This window comes from Numida meleagris, unplaced genomic scaffold (assembly GCF_002078875.1).
Source record: "Numida meleagris isolate 19003 breed g44 Domestic line unplaced genomic scaffold, NumMel1.0 unplaced_Scaffold119, whole genome shotgun sequence".
Classification (NCBI taxonomy): domain Eukaryota; kingdom Metazoa; phylum Chordata; class Aves; order Galliformes; family Numididae; genus Numida; species Numida meleagris.
Genome location: NW_018362987.1, coordinates 606,341 through 630,413, shown reverse-complemented (window position 1 = coordinate 630,413; position 24,073 = coordinate 606,341). Strand labels below are relative to the sequence as shown.

General features: G+C 39.0%; 1 protein-coding gene across 24 annotated transcripts in view; it reads right to left on the bottom strand.

Moving 5' to 3' along the window:
• The window catches only part of PCDH15 (protocadherin related 15), a 736,955-nt gene that overhangs the window by 157,453 nt on the left and 555,429 nt on the right, over positions 1-24,073 (bottom strand). For all 24 annotated transcript variants that reach the window (XM_021381881.1, XM_021381890.1, XM_021381879.1 and 21 more), the window contains 5 exons: positions 21,111-21,245; positions 19,999-20,148; positions 11,894-12,087; positions 6,560-6,692; positions 815-894 (listed from right to left, as the gene is read on the bottom strand). In XM_021381881.1, the coding sequence (XP_021237556.1) occupies positions 815-894; positions 6,560-6,692; positions 11,894-12,087; positions 19,999-20,148; positions 21,111-21,245 (692 nt within the window). The remainder of the gene's footprint in view (positions 1-814; positions 895-6,559; positions 6,693-11,893; positions 12,088-19,998; positions 20,149-21,110; positions 21,246-24,073) is intronic.

The following is a 24,073-nucleotide window of genomic DNA, read 5'->3' as shown; positions in this document are numbered from 1 at the left end:
TCTAATCTGAACCTTCCCTCCTTGAGCTTAAAAAACATTCCCCCTTGTCCTATCACCGTCCACCCTTGTAAAAAGTTGATTCCCCTCCTTTTTATAATCCCTTTTTAAATACTAGAATGCTGCAATGAGGTCTCCAAATGACTTGGAATATAAGGACCTGTACAATCTCTCCCTTACACCAAACTAGGAGAGTTTTTGCAATTATACCCACACTACAAGGAAGTAAGCCCCAGGTTGCATCTGTCCCGCCACCTACTACAGGATGTCAGCTCACCACCCTCCATTCTTCCTGCAAATAAGAAAGATACTCTGGAATGTAAATAATAGTTGCTTGGGCAAAATAAAAGAGATGAGGCAGACAAAGACCTACATGGCGCTTTGTTATGTCCTGAGTACTCTCTCTTCCCAACACTAAATTGGTATTCAATTTAAGGAAAAGAGGTTATAAAACAATGCTCAAAAGACTTTCTACCACAGAACAAAATTCTTGAAGGCAGGAATCTAGAGCAAAAAATGTACCTGCCATTAGTCAAGAGCTGACAAGTGTAAAGGTTTTTAATTAATCCCTGGTCACTCTTTTAAATAGAAAATTTCCACCTCAATAGGCTTTACCTACTAAAATGTTTAAAATAAATAAATAGTCCCCTGTGAAAAATTCCTGAGTGTAGTAGCATTCACAGAGCTCTCATTAGTGTCCAAGGACACTAAAGAAAAGCTGAATATGTTTGATTACAAGTCTTTTGTTTTGCTCTCAGCCCACATACTAATTTGACTGGAAAGTTACAGGTCTATATTCTGAGGCTTTTCCACTTACCTTTGAGAGAGATTAAAAACTTGTTGTGGATCTCCATTCTCAATGAGGTATCTTATAGGGTCACCCTCTCTATCAAAAGCCTTTAGGAAAAAAGAAGACAAAATGAAGTCAGTTACAAAGCTTTTTGCTCTTTCCTTCAATTTATTAACTGGAAAATTAACACCTGAAGTTCCATAGGAGCTCTCTACAGGAATGAAGCTGATCTACTTCTAAGGCAGCACTGATAATTACAGATGGGCCACTTAAGATGAAGCTGTAGCACATCAGAACTCTTATCCTACAGAGGAACAACAGTGTCCTAAAGACAGACTTTCAAATCATTACTACATGTGAGCACACAGCAACGCAATATGAACCTCAACATTTATTCAGTTAATTTTATTCTTGTGTTAATACAGAACGATAAAACTGATCTTTTTGTTTTCTTCATTCCAACTATTTGTTCCCATTTCTTATCCAGATTAGTTTATCAGAATCCCAGTCCTTTTGCTTATGCTCCACTGAGAAGTGCGCGTATATCAGTATTCACCCTACACCTTAATTTCTTCCTTGGGGGATGAAAATCAGTATGAGAACATAGCAAATAGCCATTACCAGCATCAAAGCAAGTCTGTTCCATTTACTAGATGGCAAAACAACTTTTCTGAAGTTGAGTAAACTACGTGTGAAGATAAGCTTTGGCTAATCTGTTTCCAAAAATGATCATGAATACACCACATAATTGTTATTTTTTGGGGGGGCAGGTTTACACATACCTTTTCCCCAAAAGACTACTAAGTGCTTTCCAGAGAAAATACTATTTTCTGGACTGTTCCATAGTTACAAACATCCAGCATTCAAAATACGAAGTGACAGGAAAAACAATAAAAATATTGCTGTAAGTATTGCAAGAAGGCTGACCAACAAGTTCGAAAAAAAGGCATATAGAATTTATAGGAGACGTCAAAAAAGAAAAAGAAGATAAGGAGAGAAAGTATTTTGTTTTTTCTCATCTTTCAACAGTCATTTTCTTTCTTTTCCAGTTTTCTGTAGGCATTTCCTGTAGACCATAGTCAAAGACTGTGTACCTTTGGGCTAACCACCAAGAAACAGTTCTTAAGGTAAAAAAAAAAAAAACCAACATGAAAACAAACAAACAAAATAGAAGCAACAAAACCACCCAACCTAACTCCCCATCCACAAAGAATAATAAGCAATGTTCAGGTTAGAGGAAATCTGAGAAGTGAGGAGCCATGCCACAAATAAAAGCAAGAACGATGATGCTGAGCGGGTCAAAGGGCTAACACTTTGCATTCCAGCTGCAGTCAAGAAGGTAACAAAATTAACTGTGGCAGCAAAGGGGTAAAATTTCAAATTAGAATAGGGGATGAACAACACAGAGAGTATGTACATAAACAGAGCTTCTACAAATCATCTGCTGAAATTACAGCCTGATGAAATTCATCCTAGTGTATAAAAACATGGGTTGAAGCAATCTCAAAGCCATTAGTAGTTTTCTTTGAAAACTCACAGAGGACAAACATGCTGAAGGGCAAACACAAGCTACATCTTTCACAAAGGAAAGAGGCAGGAAATCACACAGCACACAGGTAGAGCTCAATTCCCAGAAAACAACAAATAATCAAATTATTTGTAAGTACCTGAGATGACAATATGGAGATGGATAATAGCAAAGCTAAATTTCTCAAGAACAAAAGACGTCAAAGCGATCTAATTTTCTTTTATGATGGAACAACAAGTTTTGTAAGTAGGGGAAAAACTGGGGATGTAATAATGCATCCTTGCCAGAGTAGGGCTTTTCACACTGCCTTATGTGACATTGTCACAAACAAGCTATGAAAACATTGTCACCACATGGAAGGTGGGATTAAGCTAGAATTAAACTGATCATAAGCTAAGGTTCAGACAACACTGGATAGCATTTAGTATTGCAAAAGTGTGTATACTTCTTCCAATATTGATTCATGTTTTCGTTAACACCATTAGTGGCAGTACAGGGAACTGGTTTATGAAATCCATAGATGGCACCAAGAGACAGGAGCTTCTAGCACATTAGATGGTGTCAGCAGAATTCTGATGACCTCACACTGAAGACAGGAAGGGACAAGATTTTACCGAGTAAGGACAAGGAAAAAAACTGTTTAGAGCATGAAAACTCACTGTCAACGGTTTACGGGCGTTAGGCCCAATTCCGTGACAAAGGAGACGGGGGACCCACGGGTCCACACCCCGGGAAAAGGGGAAAGGGGAAAAGGGTAAGGAGATGGCCCTGAGAGCAAAGAACAGTGGCAACAATCTGAGGAGAAACAAACTAATTTACTAAATATCGGAATGCAAAACAATACTCTATAATACAATATAATTACAATTTAAGCTGATAAATCCAATACTGAGAGAGAGAATGTCCCAAAATCAAGGTAGGCCTTACTCTACTACCGACGATAAGACGGCTGGAGAGCGAGGTGCTGCCAAGATGAGAGATGGCGGGAAAAAGGGACGAGGTCTTGTGATCTGCAAGTTTTTATACTGCGAGCTTTTATCTTTTCCCTCCAGCTGGAAAATGGTAACAGAGGAGCAAAGTACCATGGGGAATGTAGTAGTCCTTCTCTTCTGAGGACCAGGTACATTCACTACATGATGTTATGATGTGGAGTACCAATAACCAAAAATCATAAAACCATGACACTCACAAATACCAGATGTAGAAAACGTGACCAGAGAGCTCCTATGAGGACAACAGTAAATCCTGAATCACTGAAACCATACCATTGCTTCTGCCTTTAGTGGTCCTTTCTGTACTTTCCTATCAGGGTATCAACCTTACCTCCAGGGGGATCTGCCCTCAACTCACATACAAGAATCTCACAGAGGTTTATTTGTGGTCTGCGCTCATTTGAAACAAGACCGGGGTCACTCAGAAAGACACTCAGAAATAAAAGACTGCAAATAACAGCAAGTTATTATATGCATAAGATAAAGACTAAAAATCTGCAGTTCAGAAGAAAGCAACCTACACCTCCTGTTTCTACGTTAATTGTATACAGTGACTTCATACATAGTACATGTCACCTCTTTGTTTGGCACCACACCTGGACCACAATAACAGTCCTACTTCTGTACTGCAGACTCCCAGAAAGATGAGATTTGCATATTTTAATTAATGACTGGTAGAATGCAAAGCAATAAAGCCTCCCAGGCATGCAATAAACTCAGGTTTATTTACAAATTAATACAGAGAAGATCATTTAATACTGCATTACTTAATCTCAACTGCTGTTTATTAAAGCACCAATCACAACCAATAGGGTATATTATAAAATAAGTAACACATATAGAAGAAATAATGTTAACCTTCTTTCATCGACATTAATACATCAGTAACACTGCTCATGAAACTAAAAGCCATCATGAAAATTAACACGTGAAGTCTGTAAAATGTTTGGGAGCTGGTAATACTACCCATTTAGAGGCAATATCCCAAACTACTGTTAAAATTCCACAAAAAATACAGGATGACTAATAGATAACTTCACCTGGAAAAGACAGCACAAGATTTCGAAAGCTTAAATACTAAGTTTATGAATGCTTAAAATGTCCTGGCCAATTTTATGCAGGAAATAAAAAAGGAGAAAGACAGAAATACACTCCACACAATAAAAGTCCTTTAATACAGATGAGCATATTAATGCAGAATGAGGAAGCTGAGCTAGCTCTATAAAGACAAAGCATCTGCTTTCCACGTCCTGGACCATCAGTCCTGCAAGAGAAACTGTCTTTGACAAATCCTGAAGAGATAAAGCCACACACAGCTGTCATTTAAAAATTAAGTATTTTTCATAAACAGAGAGAGTATAACTGAGCTAAATTCACGCATACTGCACTGGTAATAAGATAAATCTACATCACAGTAACAGTAACCAAAAGACAGCATTTTCTGTGTAATTTCAAAGCTCTTAAAACTGATGTATTTCACTCTTTCCCAAACATTGGTCCCTTCTGGCTATGTAGCAAGAGAACAGCCATTGCTCTATCACCAGCATCCTGGCTAGGAGGAGAGCAGCTGTCAGGACATCTCACACACCCAGCTGGGCCCCACCCATCTCACAGGCTTACTCAGCATACCTGACCAAGGTTCATTTGAAAACAGTACCTAGGCCAAACATTTGGTGGTAAGTTAATGAAGACAGATTTTCCAACAATGCATTTCACTTTCTAATCACATTTGAATCACATAAAATCCTAAAACGCTGCAGAGGCTTTTCTGCCTCTGAAGACTACTCCAGGCTTTGGCCACACATTCTAACACCTGCCAAGTAAACAAGTGTTCCTGCTTATCAGTGTGCTCCCGATTCTCTTTTTTACCGTGGTTTCCAAAAGCAAGCAGCTCCCCACCAGTGTGGAGAAGGCTCCTGAGCAGCATGAATCTCCAGTTCTGAACTCACACTAAAGGTGTGCCAGCAGCTAATTTTCAGTACTGAGCTAAATGAGTCATCGTCCCTCAGCGCAGCTGATATCAGCTTAGCCATCCATAGTCACCTTAAACTTCCATCGGCTTTCAGCAAGCTAGTAGAAACTTATCCAATCACCTGCATCAGCGACTCAGACGTTCCTTTATTTCACACCCTTTGGGTCAGATCATTTATTTTCTGTGCATTTACTGAATGTGTACAGTATACAGAGCCAAACTCCTCAGTTGATAATAGATGGACTCTAATGCCATTGAGTTCAATAGATTTCAATAGAGCTACACTGAGTTAAAGCAGATAAAGGCTACTGCTCCATATGGTTCTGTTTAGCGCAGGTATCTCCAGTCATCTTCCTTTGACTGGCTTTATATGAAGCCTGAATAATGCTGCAATGTTTACAGGAGAGAGGGAGAGAAAAAGCCAAGCTCAGGAGAGCATGCTGTACTGAGTTTATCGCTTTAGACTTGAGACCATAATTATTTCATAATTATATTAACATCCCGATCCCCCAAAACACATTGAAAGAAATGTAATTTATCTGTCTACTTTGCACAGTTGGCTTTCAAGGCACAGCAGCACAAAAGCTTGGGGAACAGTAAATAAGCCAGTAGAAACCTGATACATTAACTATGCAGCACCACACAGAGAAACAGTGTAGATCTGCAAAACAGGTTAATGCAGCATTATTTAAAAACAATACTGAATTAATGTGTTTTCACTGCTTCCACCTGCAGAGCTATTTTGGGTGGGGTAGTTGGTCAGAACAGAGACATTTGCAGAATGAGGCAGTGAAACCTGCTTTTTGTTAGCCTGTAACAGCAGTTGTTACATGCACTAAGGGGAGTAAGCACCTACGGATAGTTTCCAAAGAAATTCAGGCTAAAGAAGGCTGAGCACCAAAAATCTTCCTGAAATTCAATGGGAATGAGGTGCAGAAGTCCCCAGGTTCTTCAGATTTGCTGGCAAACATGTATAGGGATTCTAACACACAAGAAACTCAGGCTTTTCAAGTTTTAAGCCATTCATGACGTTCTTCATCACAGATCTCATCCCATGCACAGCCTACCGTGCCTTTTAGCACATCCGACACCAGAAAAAAAAGAACTCTCAGAAATATTCAAATCAGTTTTCCATATGGTACATGTAAAGGGGCTATTTATTACCAATAAACAGTCTTTCTAGAAACCATCCTTCCCTACTACGTGCAAGGACTGAATTTTGCATGGCATGGATGCAAACAGTAGGAATGTGGTGAAGGCTTACAAGGAAACATCTATACCTGCAGGTTTAACAAAATGGCTCCAGTTCTCATGGCCTCACTGACTTCCAGGCTGTACATCAGCTGGGGGAAGCGGGGAGGGCTCTGGTTGTTGGGTGGAAGGACCTCGACATAAACAGTAGTAATAGAGCTCCTGCAATGAGACAAAAAAAAGTACAAGCTGAAGTCAATACATCAGCAAACACAAGGCAACCAATAATGTCTGTTTCATTCTTTGTGTTCTGCACATCTAACAATCTCCCTTTGCTCCTTGAAAAGCTTCAGGACATATTTTTTCATTCCCCATTGAAAGGAAACGGGGCTGCAACATTAATAGAAGAAATGATAAATAATGGCTTTTGAAAACAAAACTATAAAATGTTGCTGCATTAACCGTGTAAAAAGAAACCTTGTAATCCCTTGCTCCTTGAGAAGAGGATGACAAATCCTGTGATGATAACTCCTCCTGCAAAGCACAACATCCCCCTGTAGCACCCCTGTCATGGTACAGCATGCTTCCTTTCTTTGGAAGAGAGGGAACTGAAAGCACCGTTGGAGAGGTAACACTAGGAAAAGGCTGATGTATACAAGCAGGCTGCATCAGTGCTGTGGTTTACATGGATAAATCAGGTGAGTTAGCCACGGCAATACAGGAGGCTTCAATGCCACTGAGGAGACATGGCAAACCCAGACTGCACTGAGCCACTAACACCAATGTAACACAAAACGCATTCCAGTTTGCAAACTGAAAGCTGTCCTGAGACCCTTGACACCTGCTACAAACTTCGCACAACCACGCTGTAGACACTCTCGATATTCCATTGCTCTGAATTTAGAGATGAAGCCAGAAGTCTCCCAGAAATTGAAAGGATGATTCAGCTCAAAAGGATCTTTCTCCCCCATCTTCCAGCAGCAGAACAACAGGCTCCTGGGTGGGGTGCTCAGCTGGCAGCAGGGGGGCTGAGGTGCTCTGAGGAGACCACAGGGCTGCCCCTGCTGCCTCCAGGAGGCCCTGATTAGTTCTGGAAGGTTCCAGGAGTGGGCATCCAGCAGCTGGACATGTCAACCCACCGCCTGCATCTGAACAATACAGACAAGTTGCACTCCAATGAGCCTTCAAGGTTTAATGGTGCCATGCCACAATGCCTTCCCAAACTTCCATCAGTGCCCAGCAACACTGTTAGCCCTGGGCAATCCCAAGCTTCTTTGTGCACAGAGGTGCTGCAGTGCCTAACCTCAGCCAGGTGTCTCTGGAGCACATGCTGGATTCACTTGCTTCTACAAATACAGAGGATGAGAAATCTCACTGCTTTGATCGTAACAGCCCGCTCCTTATTTGATGTAATCACCCTTGAAACAAGTATATAACTTGCACTGAAATGCATTAGTGAATGACAAAGCCTCACCATCCATCACATCAGGCAGGATTTAAGAAGCTGAATTTGCAGACTAGTGGCTCAGTGGATATAAACAAATCCAGCACATTCACGGGAAGATGGACACTTACAACTACACCTGATTACTCAGTGTAGACTACCTCATTATAAATGACAGTCACTTTCTAAAATTTCCTGCCTTCTTGTCTATGATACTCCATCATATCCCACTAATCTTTCTGAATCAACATTCCTCATTTACACTGTTGGAATAAAATAATACCATCACCAAATGATCAAAACCAGACATAACGAATGAGCAGAAAAATACCACTGGAGAACACAGTCTGCGTGTTTTCTTGAGATAGCTCATGACTGTGCTTGATATACGCAACCAAATAGTTGAGTTTCAGTGTGCATTTTTCTTCCACTGCTGAACATCTAATAAAAGATGGCTCTTTTTTTATCACTTTCTCCTGATCCTGGTAGATTTCAATAAGGCCCAAGCTGATTCATTGTCTACCCAGCTCTTTAAAAAATGGTTTCTGCTCACAACAACAGTAAGCACATTTTCTTCAAATGTTTAAGATAAGCTGACAAAAGTAAAATACTAGCAGTCTGCAAACTAAAAGCAGCATAGGATTTAAATAGCTACTTTTTTTTTCCATTTCCAATCAATTTTTGACTAGCATTCTGCTATTTTATCCTTTTTAATATTTTTTTTATTATGTACAGTCTTTTTAGGTGGTTGGCAGAAACTACACTGTTGCAGAAAAAGAAAAGGGACAGAGCTGCCAACTTCTAACAGCTTGCAGTTGAACAGTGCAAGAACAGGCGAATACCCTGAAAACAGAACAGAGCAGATGAATTGAAAAATGTTCACAAAGTCACATAAAAGCATGGAAATAGAGGTTTAACGCTGCTCCAGCTAAATGGTAATGCAAAGAAAGCACAACCAACAAACCACTGAGACTGCATCACCAACTTTGCTTTAGCTCTGCGTGCTCTCTACATACCTATTATACAACATCTGATGAATAGACATATTTATACAATATAAATATATTATATATATCTTCTATTTCAAGAAACATTTAGATATAGCGTTGAGAGACATGGTTTAGTGGGGTTATTGGTGGTAGGTGGATGGTTGGACTGGATGATCTTGTAGGTCTTTTCCAACCTAGCTAATTCTATGATTCTATGATCCTATATTTACATGGGCCAATTTCTCTCTGGCCACACTATCTCTGTGTAAGCAAGTCAAAGAGAAAGTGTCCTTTTCCACTATATATTTCAATAATCTCACAGTCAAGTAGTTCCAGATTGTACTGCGTCTGGCAGATCACTGTCATCAGTAACTGAAACGATTCCAATGTGTAGGAATCCGAGGAAGATGGTGACAAGACCAAGGTCTGAACAAAAGTTGTGTATGTTACAAATGCTTTTCCTGTTTTTTCAACAACAGATCCCACTAATCACAATACCTGTAACTATAACTTCAGTAGTAAAAAGATAAACTTCTTTAAACTTTCATACTTTGAATATACTTAAAGTACTTAAGTGTACTTCGAATTAAGTTAGTTACACTTGTTATAGATAGAAACTGTAACAATACTCCACAGAAAACTTTGTTTTATGCACAGTTACATGTCGAGAACTTAATGTGCCTTCAGAAAGGGCTAGACAGAATTAATTTCAATTTACATATCTGCTTGGAGATGCTACAGAACTGCTGCTCTTAAGCCAGCCTTCATAGCTTGCCCTCGCTTTGCGCAGAAGCAAAGGGATAGTTGCAAATCAGGCAGTTTACAAGTGACTACAGTTAACCTGGAATGTTTTGTATTAGAATGCAGAGTTGGGAAGAAATGCTCAATTATTTTAAATTACATAAAAATCCTCAGTGTATTTATTTCCCAGGGAACAATCCTTCCTACATGCACACACACAATATCTGCCTAGACCTAGCCCATTCCTAGAAGTCTTAGCTACTGGGTATTGCCTTACCAAGACAATGGCAAGGCACCTAACACAATGTGATGGCTTTGTAGATGAAGTAGCAAGAATTTCCCACAACCCCAACCACAAGATGCTAAGCACTTCGCAGCCAAAAAGAAGGAACTGAAATTTTAGTGATGGAAAAGGACAGCTTTAAAGAGCTCTGAATTGCAGCTCACATGAGGTCATCCTGGCTCGTTACATAAAATCATAGGAGGCTGCTGAAAGCCCTGTCAACTCAATTCTGGTTTCCCAATCTCAGAGAAAAAAAAAAAAAAAAAAAAGAGCAGGAAGGCAGCAATATCTTTTTGTTCAAATGTACTTTGCCAAACAATATGAGTTCTCTTCATAGTTTTTTCTTTTACAGTACCTTGCTAGAACTCTGTGATTTTCTAACCTTTATAGACACACTATAAACAGCCTCAGGCTCCTCAGCTCAACAAGGCCAGGTTTGCCCTAAGGCTGCATGCTCCAACTACAGGAACACTGCCTAGATGGAGAGGTTTGTGGTACACAAATTGAAAGCTATGAAGCAAGTTGTATGCTGTAATTCCATAAAAACAGACAAGGAGAAGTGATAATAAAATAAGAGCTCTTCCACTTTTTATGATTATTTCAAGGAAGATGTTGTCAGAGAAGGAAGCACATCCTCCCAACACACATCATCAGAAATATGTATTTTTGGACAAAAAAAAAAAATGTCTCAAAAACAACGTGAGAGCAATCAATGTTGTACTACAGCAGCCACCACTGCTGGCTGGCCATGCTGCTGGCTTCTGAAGCTCCTCTGAAGTTGCATTATTGACTTTTGTACACCACTTACATACTGTGTTAGCACAGTACAGCACTAAGCGCATAATAGTCCACAACCTTCTTTTCAGAACTGCTAACAGCCTACTAACAACTGCCCTACGAGATGGTTTATCAAGAAAGCAAGCAACAGAGGGAAAGGAGGAGAAAATTCAATCACCAAACAGTGCTATTAAATATTAGTGTTATGAACAATCTAACAATCAGAATACTTCAGTGACTGGAAATGAAGTTGCAGAATATCTGCAGAACAGAATGAGCTTTTTTGAAGATACGATAGAAGCAGCATGTTCTGAAGAAAAAAACAACTCACAAAACTGAACTTTTACATTTACTTTCCTTTTTACTACCTCCTTGAATAAGAGTGAAAAGTTTGGGGGAGACTTAAATGCTGGAGACTACAGTTCTTCTCTATCACACTCTTTGGACAACGAGGTTGATGCATTATCAATACATGACACCAGACAAAGAACATGAGAACCATTTCTATGCAATTCCCTCATGACATGACAGCATTTGTGCACAGCTGCCAGATGGAGAATGCAAAAATCAAACAAAGCCCATCAGTAGGACTTGACATCTTTTGTTCTCTGAATATGAGAGTGTCCTTTTCTACCCACGGTAAATCTGCAGACTGCTTTTATCTATCAACTGATGGAGAACCAAAATACTTCTGCTAAGAATTAAGGTCTTGGGGGGGATATTGCTCACCATTGGTACAACTTGGCATGTATGCTGCAGCACACTCTGCACTTGGGCAGAATGTCCCCAGCTCAGCAACCAGACTGTTTCTGATCCTATCTGCAACACAGCAAGCTGAATTCTCAACAAAAAGCACCTCTTTTCTCACTTTCCTTCCTTATATCCCTTAATTTCAATTTCTCTTAAAAAATGTGTGTGTGTAACTATAGCATAATGTAGACTTAAAAAAAATACCATTACAAGCAAATGAAGTAATGAAATCTATGTACTACATGTAAAATACAAGTAACTAAAAGTGAACACATTAAACTGATTTCTAATGACACTTGTCCAGAAGAAGAGCCTTGCACACCAAACAGAATACAACGAATCTTATTCCAATTCAGAATTATAGGTGTACAGGGGCGCCACACTTCTTATGCACTGCTAAGCACTGATTAAAAATTAGTTTCATTATAAGATGAATTACCTTCTCTGTGCAGGAGGAGCGCTATCAGATGCTTTGACAGTGAGTGCATAGGATCGCCCCACTGACAATACAACTCCTGGAGCAATGGTGATAAGGCCTGTTCGGTCATTGATGATGAAGTCTCCCTGATCCCCAGCCAAAATTTCATACACTATCTGTCCATTGGGTCCCTCGTCCGCATCTACAGCAGTGAGCTGCAATTCAAAACCAGAACGTCAGCATGTGTGATTCAGTGTTGTATTCTAATAGTTTTTTTTTTTTTTTTTTAATAATAAAGTAACTTGTTAGGGGAAGAGAAAGCAGAAAAGAGAGGAAACTTGAACATCTGTAACATATGCTCTGATTTCTAGATACAGTACAAGAAGGATTTAGTTTAAATGAAGAATAATAAGTGGAAGAACATCATGGAACAGAGAAAAACTGCTTACCTAAGATTGCAAGAAAATTATTTTAAGAAAGGAACTTTAAGAAAACTAATAGAGACCAAGTTTACTCTCTGTTAAGTGGAATTTATAACACTTACCCTGAAAAAAAAAAAAAAAAAAGAAGAGGTGGGGGATCCTTATTGCGTTGCAAATCTAACAAGAGGGTCTTTTTCAATTACTGAAATTTCCCATCCCACTCTACACTCTTCCAACTCCAATATCCATGTCTTGCTTTACAAGTCCTCACCACATGGAATTAAGGAACAGTGTTCATTTTACTTCTACACACACACAACAGAGGAAACCAAATAGTAGAGACATGGCAGTTGATCCCATATGGATACAGATGTAACAACTATGCACCTCATAGACATGCAAGGCTCATTTCATACCATGATACCACCTATTTGAAGGGCTCTGTTTATGGCAAGCTATCTCAGAGCCCAATTACAAATCCAGGTTAGCCTGTAACTTCTATGATGTTGCCTCTATACCATCTCTCTACCAGAATTAAGTCTTTCACACGTAGTATTTCTGCCAAAGAATTACGTAATTTTGATCCTCTGCATGAGAAAATTTTAAGGCCCAATGTTTTAGACACAGATTTTAATTATGAACATGAGTTTGTTACCAGTGAAATGAATTCTTTTTTTGTCCTTGGAAAATGCAACAGTTTTATCCCTTTTCTGTAGCATGACATGCAAAATTAAACAATTACATACACGTAACTAGAAAATAATCTCAGTATTCATGTTCGTTTGCTTCCAGACAAGGGTGAAGTACCAACAACTCTCCCCACCACAGCACAAGCAACTAGGAATCTGAGGTTTCATATCAGACTTCTGCCATAACATATTCAGAAGTACACATCCATGCGTCAGTCATACCAGTTGGCAGTCCAGACTCTTAAATTAGCCTTTTCATCTCTCCTCTTCCTTTACTCATGCTAAGCTACATGCTAAACGAATACTATTTGTACTATGTACTGCATAGCAAACTGGTAACAATGCCTGTCACTTGAACTTTATTATGCAACTTAAAATTACAACTTTGTTACCATCTTCAGAAAACAGAAGGGAGCATCATTTTCAGTTAAATTCAGGGTTGAACCACCAAAATTAACATCAAACTACACCAGTATCTATAGACTTTCTAAGGTGATTATCTTCTTCCAATAAACATCACTTTACTGATAGACATACTGTTTTTCAGGTGGCTTTTAATTACCTCAGAAAGTTCCCAGGACTGACATAGAGCTGTATGAATGGTACTTGAGCCTCGAAGAAGGCCACAGCTGCAGCAGGCAGTGCCAGTGATGCTCATGCACTCAGATGGCCTGTCCCAACAGCAGTGGAGTCAAAATGACAGGGACTCACAGCCCTACAGGTTCCTGCTGTTCCCAGCTGCAGCTGGGAATTTCAGTGTGGCAAATAACAAGAGGCACCAGCAGGTACAGTAGCAGAGCCCTCCTGGGGACGTACAAAGCAGTGAAAAATCTCAGCCTCAGAAATGATTCTCTACAGTAAGAATGCAAAGAAACAAAAACAAAACAATGCACTCAGATTCTTGAAAGGTCGCTGTTGGCCTGTCCACGTTGGTTTTCTTGATAGAAACAGTCATGCCAGTGAACAGACTTGGATGGGGATTGCAAGTCCAGGATTTAAGGGTAACACATGATGAAAAAGCCTTCATGATGACCACGAAGCCAATGGTAGGATAAACAGACATCACCTGAGCCTGGGGCAGCCAACACAGCAAGCTAGATGTCTGTCTATCACACACCCTTTTCTCATCCCTGTGATACTCTCAAAGTTGACAGCAGTGCAGACACGTAGAGAAACCCATTCAAGTCTCTGCCATATTAGAATATATTGTCATCTACTAATCAGTATAGCATCATGCTCACCTTCAGCAGGTCACAGCCTTTTGGAGCACTTTCTACAACTTTCAAATCACCTTTGCCCATCACAGTCAAGAACTCAAAGAGCAAGCAGGGAAAAGAAGAATTAAACCCAAAGCTTTAATAGTCAAGCTAATAATATCTGCATTTAAAACTAACCACAAAAGGGAGAACACAGAAATACTCAGGGATCTAGCTGCTTTATAGAATTATCTTGATTCTCTATTCAGATGGACTCAGCAAAATAAGAAATTTCATATGTGAAGTCAAAAAAAAGTTCCCTTTTTCCTGAAGTACTTATATCACACAGAGCACAGTGATCCAAAGCTAAATTTCTAATGAACAGAAGTATTTAAACTTTACCTAAGCTGATTTTACTTGCTTTTGTTATAGACTCTCCCAGGAACTCTACTATCACTGCTGAACTTGAACTAGCAAATCATAATTCATCCTTGCATGCTGAAACATGTCAGAATACATTGAACACAAGATAAGTAGTTGAAATATCTCTAAAATTACAAAGGGGACCAATTATTCTCAGAAATTTAAGAAATAAATATCCATGTGAGTTTTTTTTAAGAACATCTCTCATTCTCTATCTTCTTTCCAAATTCTGAAAAAGACATCCTATGAAGACTGCACTTCTGTAATGTGCTTTACATTTCATCCATATAATATCTTTGCATATCAATATGTTGACTTTCAGCAGTCAGACAGAATCAAGACACCAGAGCTGCACCCTCTTACAGTTTAGAACTTAAACCCCTCTTTAAACTACTTCTTTGATGTACGCATCTGAATGCATTCATTAACCTTGCAAAAAGTAACCATCAAACTAAGTGACACAGTTAAGAGAAGTGTTGTAATAACATTCTTAACTTGGAAAGTAACAGACACAAAAAGACAAATAAAGGCTTTATGCAAAATACAAGGTCCTAAGCATTTAATCAGAGGATTTGGAACAAGGCCAGTTTTCACAGAGATGACATGAAAAAGGAAATTAATTGTCTACACAAGTACATAAATTAATAAGGTTAATTAAACTTACAAATACCGAATGCTTGAAAAGATAAGTGATTTGAATAATGTTTTGGGGCAAAAGCATGAATAAAAATAAAGTTTTACAGCTGCCATAAGACATGATTCTATAAATTCATCTCCAGCTGTCCAAAACAGATATGGTTTCATAGTTAACACGATTTTAGAAACACGTCTAAAATATATGTGAAAAGAAGTTCAAGACATGATTTATTTTACTTTCCTAAGAAATGTTTTACATCCAGCAGTATCGGTTCCATCACATTAAAATGTAACGCACTGAAAGTTTTGCAGAATAGGCGCATATTCTACTACAGTAAGAAGTAATATTCTTGAATGGAAGAGGAGATATACAACTGCCTCACAGCTTACAAAAACATATTCCTTGTCACTGTATAAACTCTGTTCAGTCTTAGTTGGAGGAAATGGACTTCAACAGCTGATCTTCCTGTAGCAATACCTTCAGAGAACCTTCCCTGGACAGACTGAACAACTACCACCCTTTCCTGCAGCCCTATATGTTCCACAAATTCAGCAAAATTGGTCTAACTCATTCTGCCCACAAAAGCTGCATCATGTCACTACACCTCCCAGCTACAGTCCTTGAAGTCACCATTTCAGTGAAGCAAGTGCAAGGCTCCTGAGTCATGTTCCATACACAAGTATTGTGTGAAAAGTCATCAAGGAAGAGGACACGTAATCTGGAATGATGCACCAGTGAAAAATGTTGGGCTCAGTTTCTTCCAGCTTAGAATATTCTATGGTTCTATGTTTATACTTTAAGTTGAGTGTGCTTACTGAGAAATGAAAACATAATCCAGCTATATTTTCTGTTAATAACATTTACTGTGTAGATAAAAATTAATATGCTGATGGACTGAAGGCAAAGGGTTGCAAATAACCACGTAAATAAAACCTCAAGTGTGACTCAGAGTCAACTTGTGTAAAGACCTCCAAATTGTTCTGGGGGTTAACATCAAGGTGCATTTTTAAAAGCTGAAAACTACAAGCATGAGACAAGCCACAAATACTCAAACGCATCTCTAATAAATACTTCAGTATGTGTCTGTATATGAGGATGGCTCAGGTCACGTTTGCTTATGTGATGGGAATAAAAGGACACTGTTTAAGAGACAAAGTGATCTAGCACTGAGAATCCACATTTGAGGAATAAGAGCAGAGCAGTCAAAGAAAAGGTATTTATTTACTGGCCCTAAATAAAATCTGTCCCCATGTACAAGTGGAACTACTGCTACTGTTCAAGACTTGTTCTACTGTGAGCAAGACACAGATGATTGGTAGATTTACTGTCTGCAGCTTTTCCATCGTTTATCTTTTGCTTTTGACCTTTGTCACAATGGCCATTTATGCTGAGCTGCATGAAGTTAAATGCTCTGTTTAACCAACATCTGGGGCTCCTCCTTGAAATTAACTTTCACAGATGGTATAAGAATTATTTCAACTCTCACAAAGTGATCAGGCACTGCACTAATTGTATTACAATTATATACGTATTATCTGTTTTCAGTCACAGTTTTTTAATTGTTCTTATGGGAGTACCCCTGAAAGTCCTATAAACATAGAATGTACCTCTGCAACAAGAAATCAGGTAGAAATTAAGACACAAATATAAAATTAAATAGTTTTTGTTTCATTTTGTTTCATAAATTTAAAGTCAGGAAAAAACAGCATACACTTTTCAAGGGCAGTTCAGGAGCTCTTCCTGTAAACAGAAGATACAAAAAAAAAAAAAAAAATCCATTGTAGTTCTCAAAGGCTAAGGAAATCTTTAACCCTCAAGCAAACTTGCAAAAAGATCTTGGTGGATAATAGTCTTTGCTGTCTTCTGTCTCTTCTCAGCACTCTCATTTTTCTCTTGCTTAATATTTGCTGTACCCTGCATAGCTTATACTGTATACAGAAAGGAGACCTGCCTAATAGAGTGAATTGAAATGACTTATACGAAATATTATTCCTTTATGGCTCCATACTCATCAACGTGTAGCTGGCTTAAGCATCTGAATCACTAGGAACACAAAGCACTAACAGAAACATGGAAAATAGGATAGGAAAACTGTAACAATATAAAAATGCTAGAATTAAGTACTTAAATAGGCTTAATATTAATCGGTCTTGCTAGTGATAATAGTTATTTACCACGCGTTTAAGTGTTTTAAATGACAGATTTCTCAAACAGCTATGGCGTAATAGGAAGCACAATGAAGTACCTATAAAAGCAGACAGAGAAATTGGATGAGAAATTCTCAAGCTGATATAGACAGAACATAGAGACATTTAAACTTAACTGAGAAACTACCAACCTCAACCAAGGTCTTGCACAGCTGTTGCAAGCATTCAGAGTAGAGAAATGAAATACAGACTTCCCAAACCAACTCTGTTGCCAACACTACGGCTGAAGTCATTGCCCAAGATGTTAGGGAGCACAGATTTCATGCTCTGCTCCATAACATCAGGAGTGGAGAGAGGCCACTCCTATGAAGGGGACAAAGCCCTCTACCATGACATGCTCCAGCTTTCCAACAGGCACACAAATGCTGCACCTCACTCAGCCTTGCAACCGGAGTGCAAAAGGCAAATTAACCACCCTTCCACCATGCTCGCAGGGGAAACAAATGCAACACAGTAACACGTAACCTCATTTCCACTCTTTGGCTTTCTTCTACTAAAGGCAACAGGGAAAGAAGGGAAACTCCTTGAAAAAAAATATTTAGAAAACCACCAACAATTTCACGCATAATGATTTTTTTTTCTGTTGCTATTTGTGGTTATTTTCAAGCAGAATCTAAGGAGCAGCATTATTTTTTAGAGTGTACTACATAGCAAATACAGAATTTAATTTTTTTCCTCAACCCCAGGAGTAAAATCAAAATTGTTTCCTACAAAAAGGGATAAGAAGCAAGTATCAGACTGGGGTTATTTGTACTTATTCATACTACTCCACTCAGCAAATAAATCTTAATTCTTTTTTAAGCTCACAATAATAAAATTGAAGTGGCAACCAACATGAGAGCAATTGCACTGTTATAGTAGAAATTAATGTGGGGGTTTTTTTTTGTTTTTTTTTTTTGGTTGAAAGATGACATGCTTCATACAGGAAATACTTTCTTGATCATCCTGAAAATACAGGCTGAGTGGGGAGTTAAGTGCAAGTCAGTGCTTATGTGTAAATGATTATGAGATTATAGAGATTCACTGAGGTTAGTGTTCTTTTTCTAACCTACTTTCTGTGATTAGAGAAAGTGGATTTTAAAGACTAATCACGTCTGACCTGGGTAATTTTCCTTCGGGAACTATCATAGCTGATCATCACCTAATAGCTGCAAAACTCAAATGATTCTTAAACTGAAAATGAGTTCAGGTTACAAGATGTTTGCTCCACATACAGAGAACAAGCCAAGTATATCATTAAAATCAGTGTATAACACTTCAGAGTATGAAGCCTGTTTTCCACTTAAGAAGGTATTTGTAAAACAAAAGTAAACACTGATGAGGTAGCACGTGTCCATCTTTCTGGCCTAAGGAAACCTACAGGCATCCTTGGCTAACACAGCTGGCCTTTCAGAGCACTCTTCTCACTTTCTCCCAAAAGGAACCATTTACTGAGGAATTTATACTTGCAGTTCTCCTGCTCTTTTTGCGCTTCTCCAAGGCTGATGTAACAGAGTCTATCTAAGCCCTTCAAAGAGCACATTCCTTTTAAATCTGTAAGTACTTCAGCATTACAGCGCTTTTAGAAAAGCAGACTAGCTGTTCTACTTCATCCTAAGTTTCAAAAAGAGAGGATGGGCAGCTCGGAGAATCCTTATGGCCAGCCTTGGGTACTGAAACCATTCCTTTTTCACATGGGCTGAAATCTCGTTTAGCACCAACTCATGCCTCATGCTTCCTGGTGCATGCACCTCTTACCAAGAGGAAACATGGTTTAGACACTTAGATACCTTAAATGCATAGTATATTACTTTGTCTGATGCCCTGCACAACAAAAGCCATGACAACTCTAATGATTTCTTTCTGGACTAGTGTGCTTATTCCTTAGGAAGAGCCATCAATTCAAAAAACTTCAGACCTTTATTTTTGCATCTTAAATATTCACAATTATATACTGAGTTAGGAGTTTATGAGATGTTGCAAAGGCAGCTCCTGATGTCAAATCCTACACAGCTCCCGAGTTCTGTCTGCCTTTTGCTCATTCAGGAGAACAGTATTTGATCTCTTTTTTTTCCATACAGCCACCAATGCTTGCAGAACTTGAAGGAACTTATTTTTTTAAACTTCTTTCCCACAAAATCTTGCTGAAATTGTCCTCAGGGCTCTCACTGATCCGTTATGCACCTGAAGCCAGACTGATGAAAATATAAAAATAACACTACCAAAGATTCAAAGATAACAAATACAGCAAACCCATGCATTTCAAGTACAGCATACGCCAAAACAGTGAACTCTCTCCTAATCCAATTAAACCATTGCTGACTTCAAGTGTATTGTATTTACGAAAATGGTATTACTTCAATCCATTGATTAATTCTTTTTGAATATTCCTATTGTCTTCTACTTTCCTTGAATGTCAAGCTCCACTAACATCATTTTATCCACAAAGGTGGATAGAAATGCACAAACTTTATTTCTGGCTGTTTTCAGTGCATGTTCAGTGCGCATTGATAAGACTGCCCGCTGGTAACAAACAGTGAGTTAGCAAAGCAAATAAAAAATGCAAACATTACCTTTATAATGTCTTCCCCAGGCCCCATATCTGTGTAAATCTTGACATTGTATGATATATTGGAGAAGGTTGGGGAATTGTCATTTGCATCTATCACCACAATATTGACTGTCACTGGGGTACTCTCCTGCACACCATCAGAAGCTATCATCTTCAGAGGGAAAAAAAAAGGCAGACAAGAAACATAATTAAACAGTGTATTCTTAAGACAATTGCAACTATGAGAAAGTACAGTTTAACAAGTAAAAATCAGTATTTAACTTTACGGTTTTTTGTTTTTTTTTTTAACATGTAGTAAGTGAATTACAGGAAGCTTCAACTGAACTTGAGATAGCAGTGTGCCATAAACAGGGCAAACGCACCTTGAAAAAGCACTGTGTCAGACAAATAGAAGAAATGAGAGGGCGTAGCTATATTCCAGGGCTAGGATCTGAGCTGCCAGTATGTGCAGCAAGGCCCCAGCTGTGCTGGACACCCTCAAGGAGCAGGACCTGGCCAGAGCACGCAAACCTGTTCAACAGTGCGTGTCTCAGGCAGTGTAACACACAGGATCTGCTGTCCACCTATGCTGAATTTCGAAGACAGCATTTTAATGTGGGATATGAAGAGCTAGGAGGTCTTCTTATTCCACAGACAAAAACATGAATACTTCAAATGAACTTTCTTAACTTTTCAAATGTGTTTTATCTATATGCCCATTTGCAAACTGGCTTAGAACTGTTCCAGTGTTTCCTGACTGACTGCTAACTGCCTCTACAAAAACAGAAGTAGAAAGGACATACAGACATTGGTTCCCTAACCCAAGGGCTAAGAAAAGACCAAGTGGGCCTCGAGGCCAAGCATTGAAGAGGGGAGTTGGACTGTGTCATGGTGGTTGGCAAGGAGCAGGACACAAGCCTGGGACCACTGACATGATGCCAATAGGGGGACCTCAAATCTTGCTAGCAAGCTGAACACGGGGTTCTTGGAAAAGAACACGATTGGGTAGTGCCACTGCTTTGCCACTTATTCTTCCTCTGTGCCATTTTAATAATCTACAATGGTGTCATAACTAATGATTTTTCAACCCATGCTCTGACATGTCTGGTATGCTTTCAGAAGGATTGAGCTTACTGAGAAAGTGTAGAGCTGCTGGGCTTCTCTGTCAACAGGCTGCAGCAGGGTGAGGTAGCGGGTGATGCCACTCTGGGTCACAGTGAAAAACGTATTGTAATCATTCAGGAAGAGATGGAGCTGAGGGTCCTTGGTCTTTAAAGAACAAAAACATCACATTTCTATTATTAATTCTACTATGTCATAAAGTTTCCAATTACTCAATGCATGCGCTAGTTCTCATCAAAACCTAAATATCCAGGAAGCAGAATACGGTGACTGATGAATCTATGAAACTGTAAATAATAATAAAAAAGACAACAACAAAAACCCTTAACAAAATGCTACACGCTGATCTGAAAATCTCATCTGCTTGATGAAAAAGGTGTTAATCTTTAATGTGCATGGTAAGTAAACCCAACTGTAAGCAAATAACTATCTTCTTGCTTGAGATAACTTCTACCTTTAAATAGAAGATTTTTAAGCCTAAAAATCTGTCGTGGACAGAAATCAAAACATACTGATGCAAAATTATTAATTTCTCAGTTGATCAGATCAAAACCATACTAAAACAATTATGGTACAATTTTCAGTTTGGAAGTAACATTTACGGTAACAACAACAACAAAATAAACCCGAAGGCTGTTAGTCAAGGCTTCCCTAGGCAGCCTGCTGGGGTCACAGATTATGCACTGTGCATGGATGGCTCCATGCACAACTGGGCAGGCACAAAGAGGGGTAATGCAATGCTGCTGCAGCATGCAAGACCATGGGACAACAAACCTATCGTTAGATATCCTGAGCAGGCAGAAATTCATTTTGGTGCAGACAGGATATCAGCTAAGAGAAAAGAGGCAGAAAATTCCTGCTGTGGACAGAAGCAGAAATTATTATTCAAAGAGAACAGAGCAGCTAATTAAAGTCCAGAACCTCAAGCCAGTTCTGTCCATTGTATCCTAAGCTTGCTAACTGGCTAAGAACAGGCAGAATGGACTTGCTATCCTGAGTCCTTACCCCATAGGTCACCGGATGCCAGCACAGAGCAAACAAAAGGTGTTTTTAGCACCATATTCCCTGGTGTTTTGAAAAGCCCTACAAACTAACACACTTCTCTTCTCCTATGAAGAAAAGTTGTGGGAGCTAGGATTCAGCTTGGAGAAGAGGCCCTGAGAAGGCCTCAGTGTAGCCTTCCAGTACTTAAAGGGAGCTTATAAACAGGAGGAAGGACTTTATACACAGACAGATAGTGACAGAACAAGGGGGGATGATTGTAAACTAAAAGAGGAGATTTAGAGTAGTTATTCAGGAGAAAATTTCCACTCAGAGGGCCATGAGGCCCTGGCACTGCCACCCAGAGAAGCTGTGGGTGCCTCATCCCTGAAGGCTTCCAGTGCTAGGTTGGAAGGGGCCCTGGGCAGCCTCATCTAGTGAGGGGCAGCCACCCCATGGCAGGGGATTGCAAATGGACGTGGATTAAGGTCCCGCTCAACCCAAGCCATTCTGTGATTCTCTGCTGTTGAAATGACAGGAGTGTAAACTGTGACCAGGAGAAAGTATTTACATTATCATCCTCCATCTCTTTAAAAATAATTTAGAGTTATTAATATGATTAGACTGCAAAGGTCATTCCATATTACAATTAAATTTGAAAAAAATTATGTTATCTCTTATTGCCTTCTGTATTCCAATAAACGTGTCTATGCCCTTGTATGTTACTTTAATACTAACTTAATGCTTTACTCTCAGTTACTACTCAGTTTATTTCTGTTATAGGAGGCGAGATTATATAGAAAGAAAATGCGATTTGGTAAAACACAAAATGCTATGGGACAAGTTCCGTAAAAAATGTATCGAACTGTCCCATATAGTGTGGAGATGGGGAATCAAACGGCTACTACGAAGAATAAAACTTAGCAGAAAATCCAGTGGCTGCAGAAAGCATAACCTGATAAGCAGTTTTACCAGCTGCTTCTCGCCATAATTCTACAGAATGTGCCCCATATAGAGTAAGATTCAACAAATTATCCAAAAAAGTGGCATTATATTCTTTATTGAATGTCTTCTCAACCTGAATCCAAAATGCTTCTAGAAAGTTAACACCTGCCCTGTTATTACTGTCACTCCTACACAAATGAAAAAGAAAACAGACCACTGGAAGGTTCACCAGACCCTACAACCCAGCAGGAAAGACACTCAAGCTAACTTAACATGCACTAAGTTTCATAATAAACAACTATGAGGACAACGGAAGGAGAAAGAAATTTATTTTTAGCAATCCAAAATACTCTAAAGCACCTATTTTTGGAAGGCTAGGATTATAGTATTTGAATGTAAAAGCATCTCAGTTGCTGAATGCTACATGAAAGAAATATCAAAGTGTTCCAAATCAATGGTTTCCTACTGCCCAAAGCTTTGCTGTAACCAAGCCAACTTTCAGTAAAATTAAAATTCATTTTACAACTAGCAATGCGAACAGTAATCTCTTTTTTCCACGCAAAATTATGGAAGTAATTGCCAATAATTGTTCACTTTGTAGACAGGATAAAGTCAGTCAAAAGTTTAATTTCCAAATGCTCTGGCTAGTTGTTACAGTTCTTGCTTGTCATGTTATTTTGAACACTAATAAACAGTATTTTTTTTCACTAATTTGTTATTGAGAAAAACCAATAATGGAGATCCTATACCCTCCAAAATCTATCCTATTCCTTAGCTAACTTTGTCTTAAAAATTTTACCCCAATGCCTAAGTTAAATCAACTTTACTGCAATCAATACCTGTTTTTACCATTTCCCTGCACATCGGATGTACAAAGCAATTTATTTCCTTAATCTCTGCACTGGTTTGCTACCACATTTTTATCACATCTCACGCTGAAGGGAAGTCTGCATGACTGTGCACACGTCACCTGCCAGATACTATGAATGAATACAGCTGTGGGAAACAGCCCATCCATGCTGCCAACAAAATTTCTCATACTTTAGGTT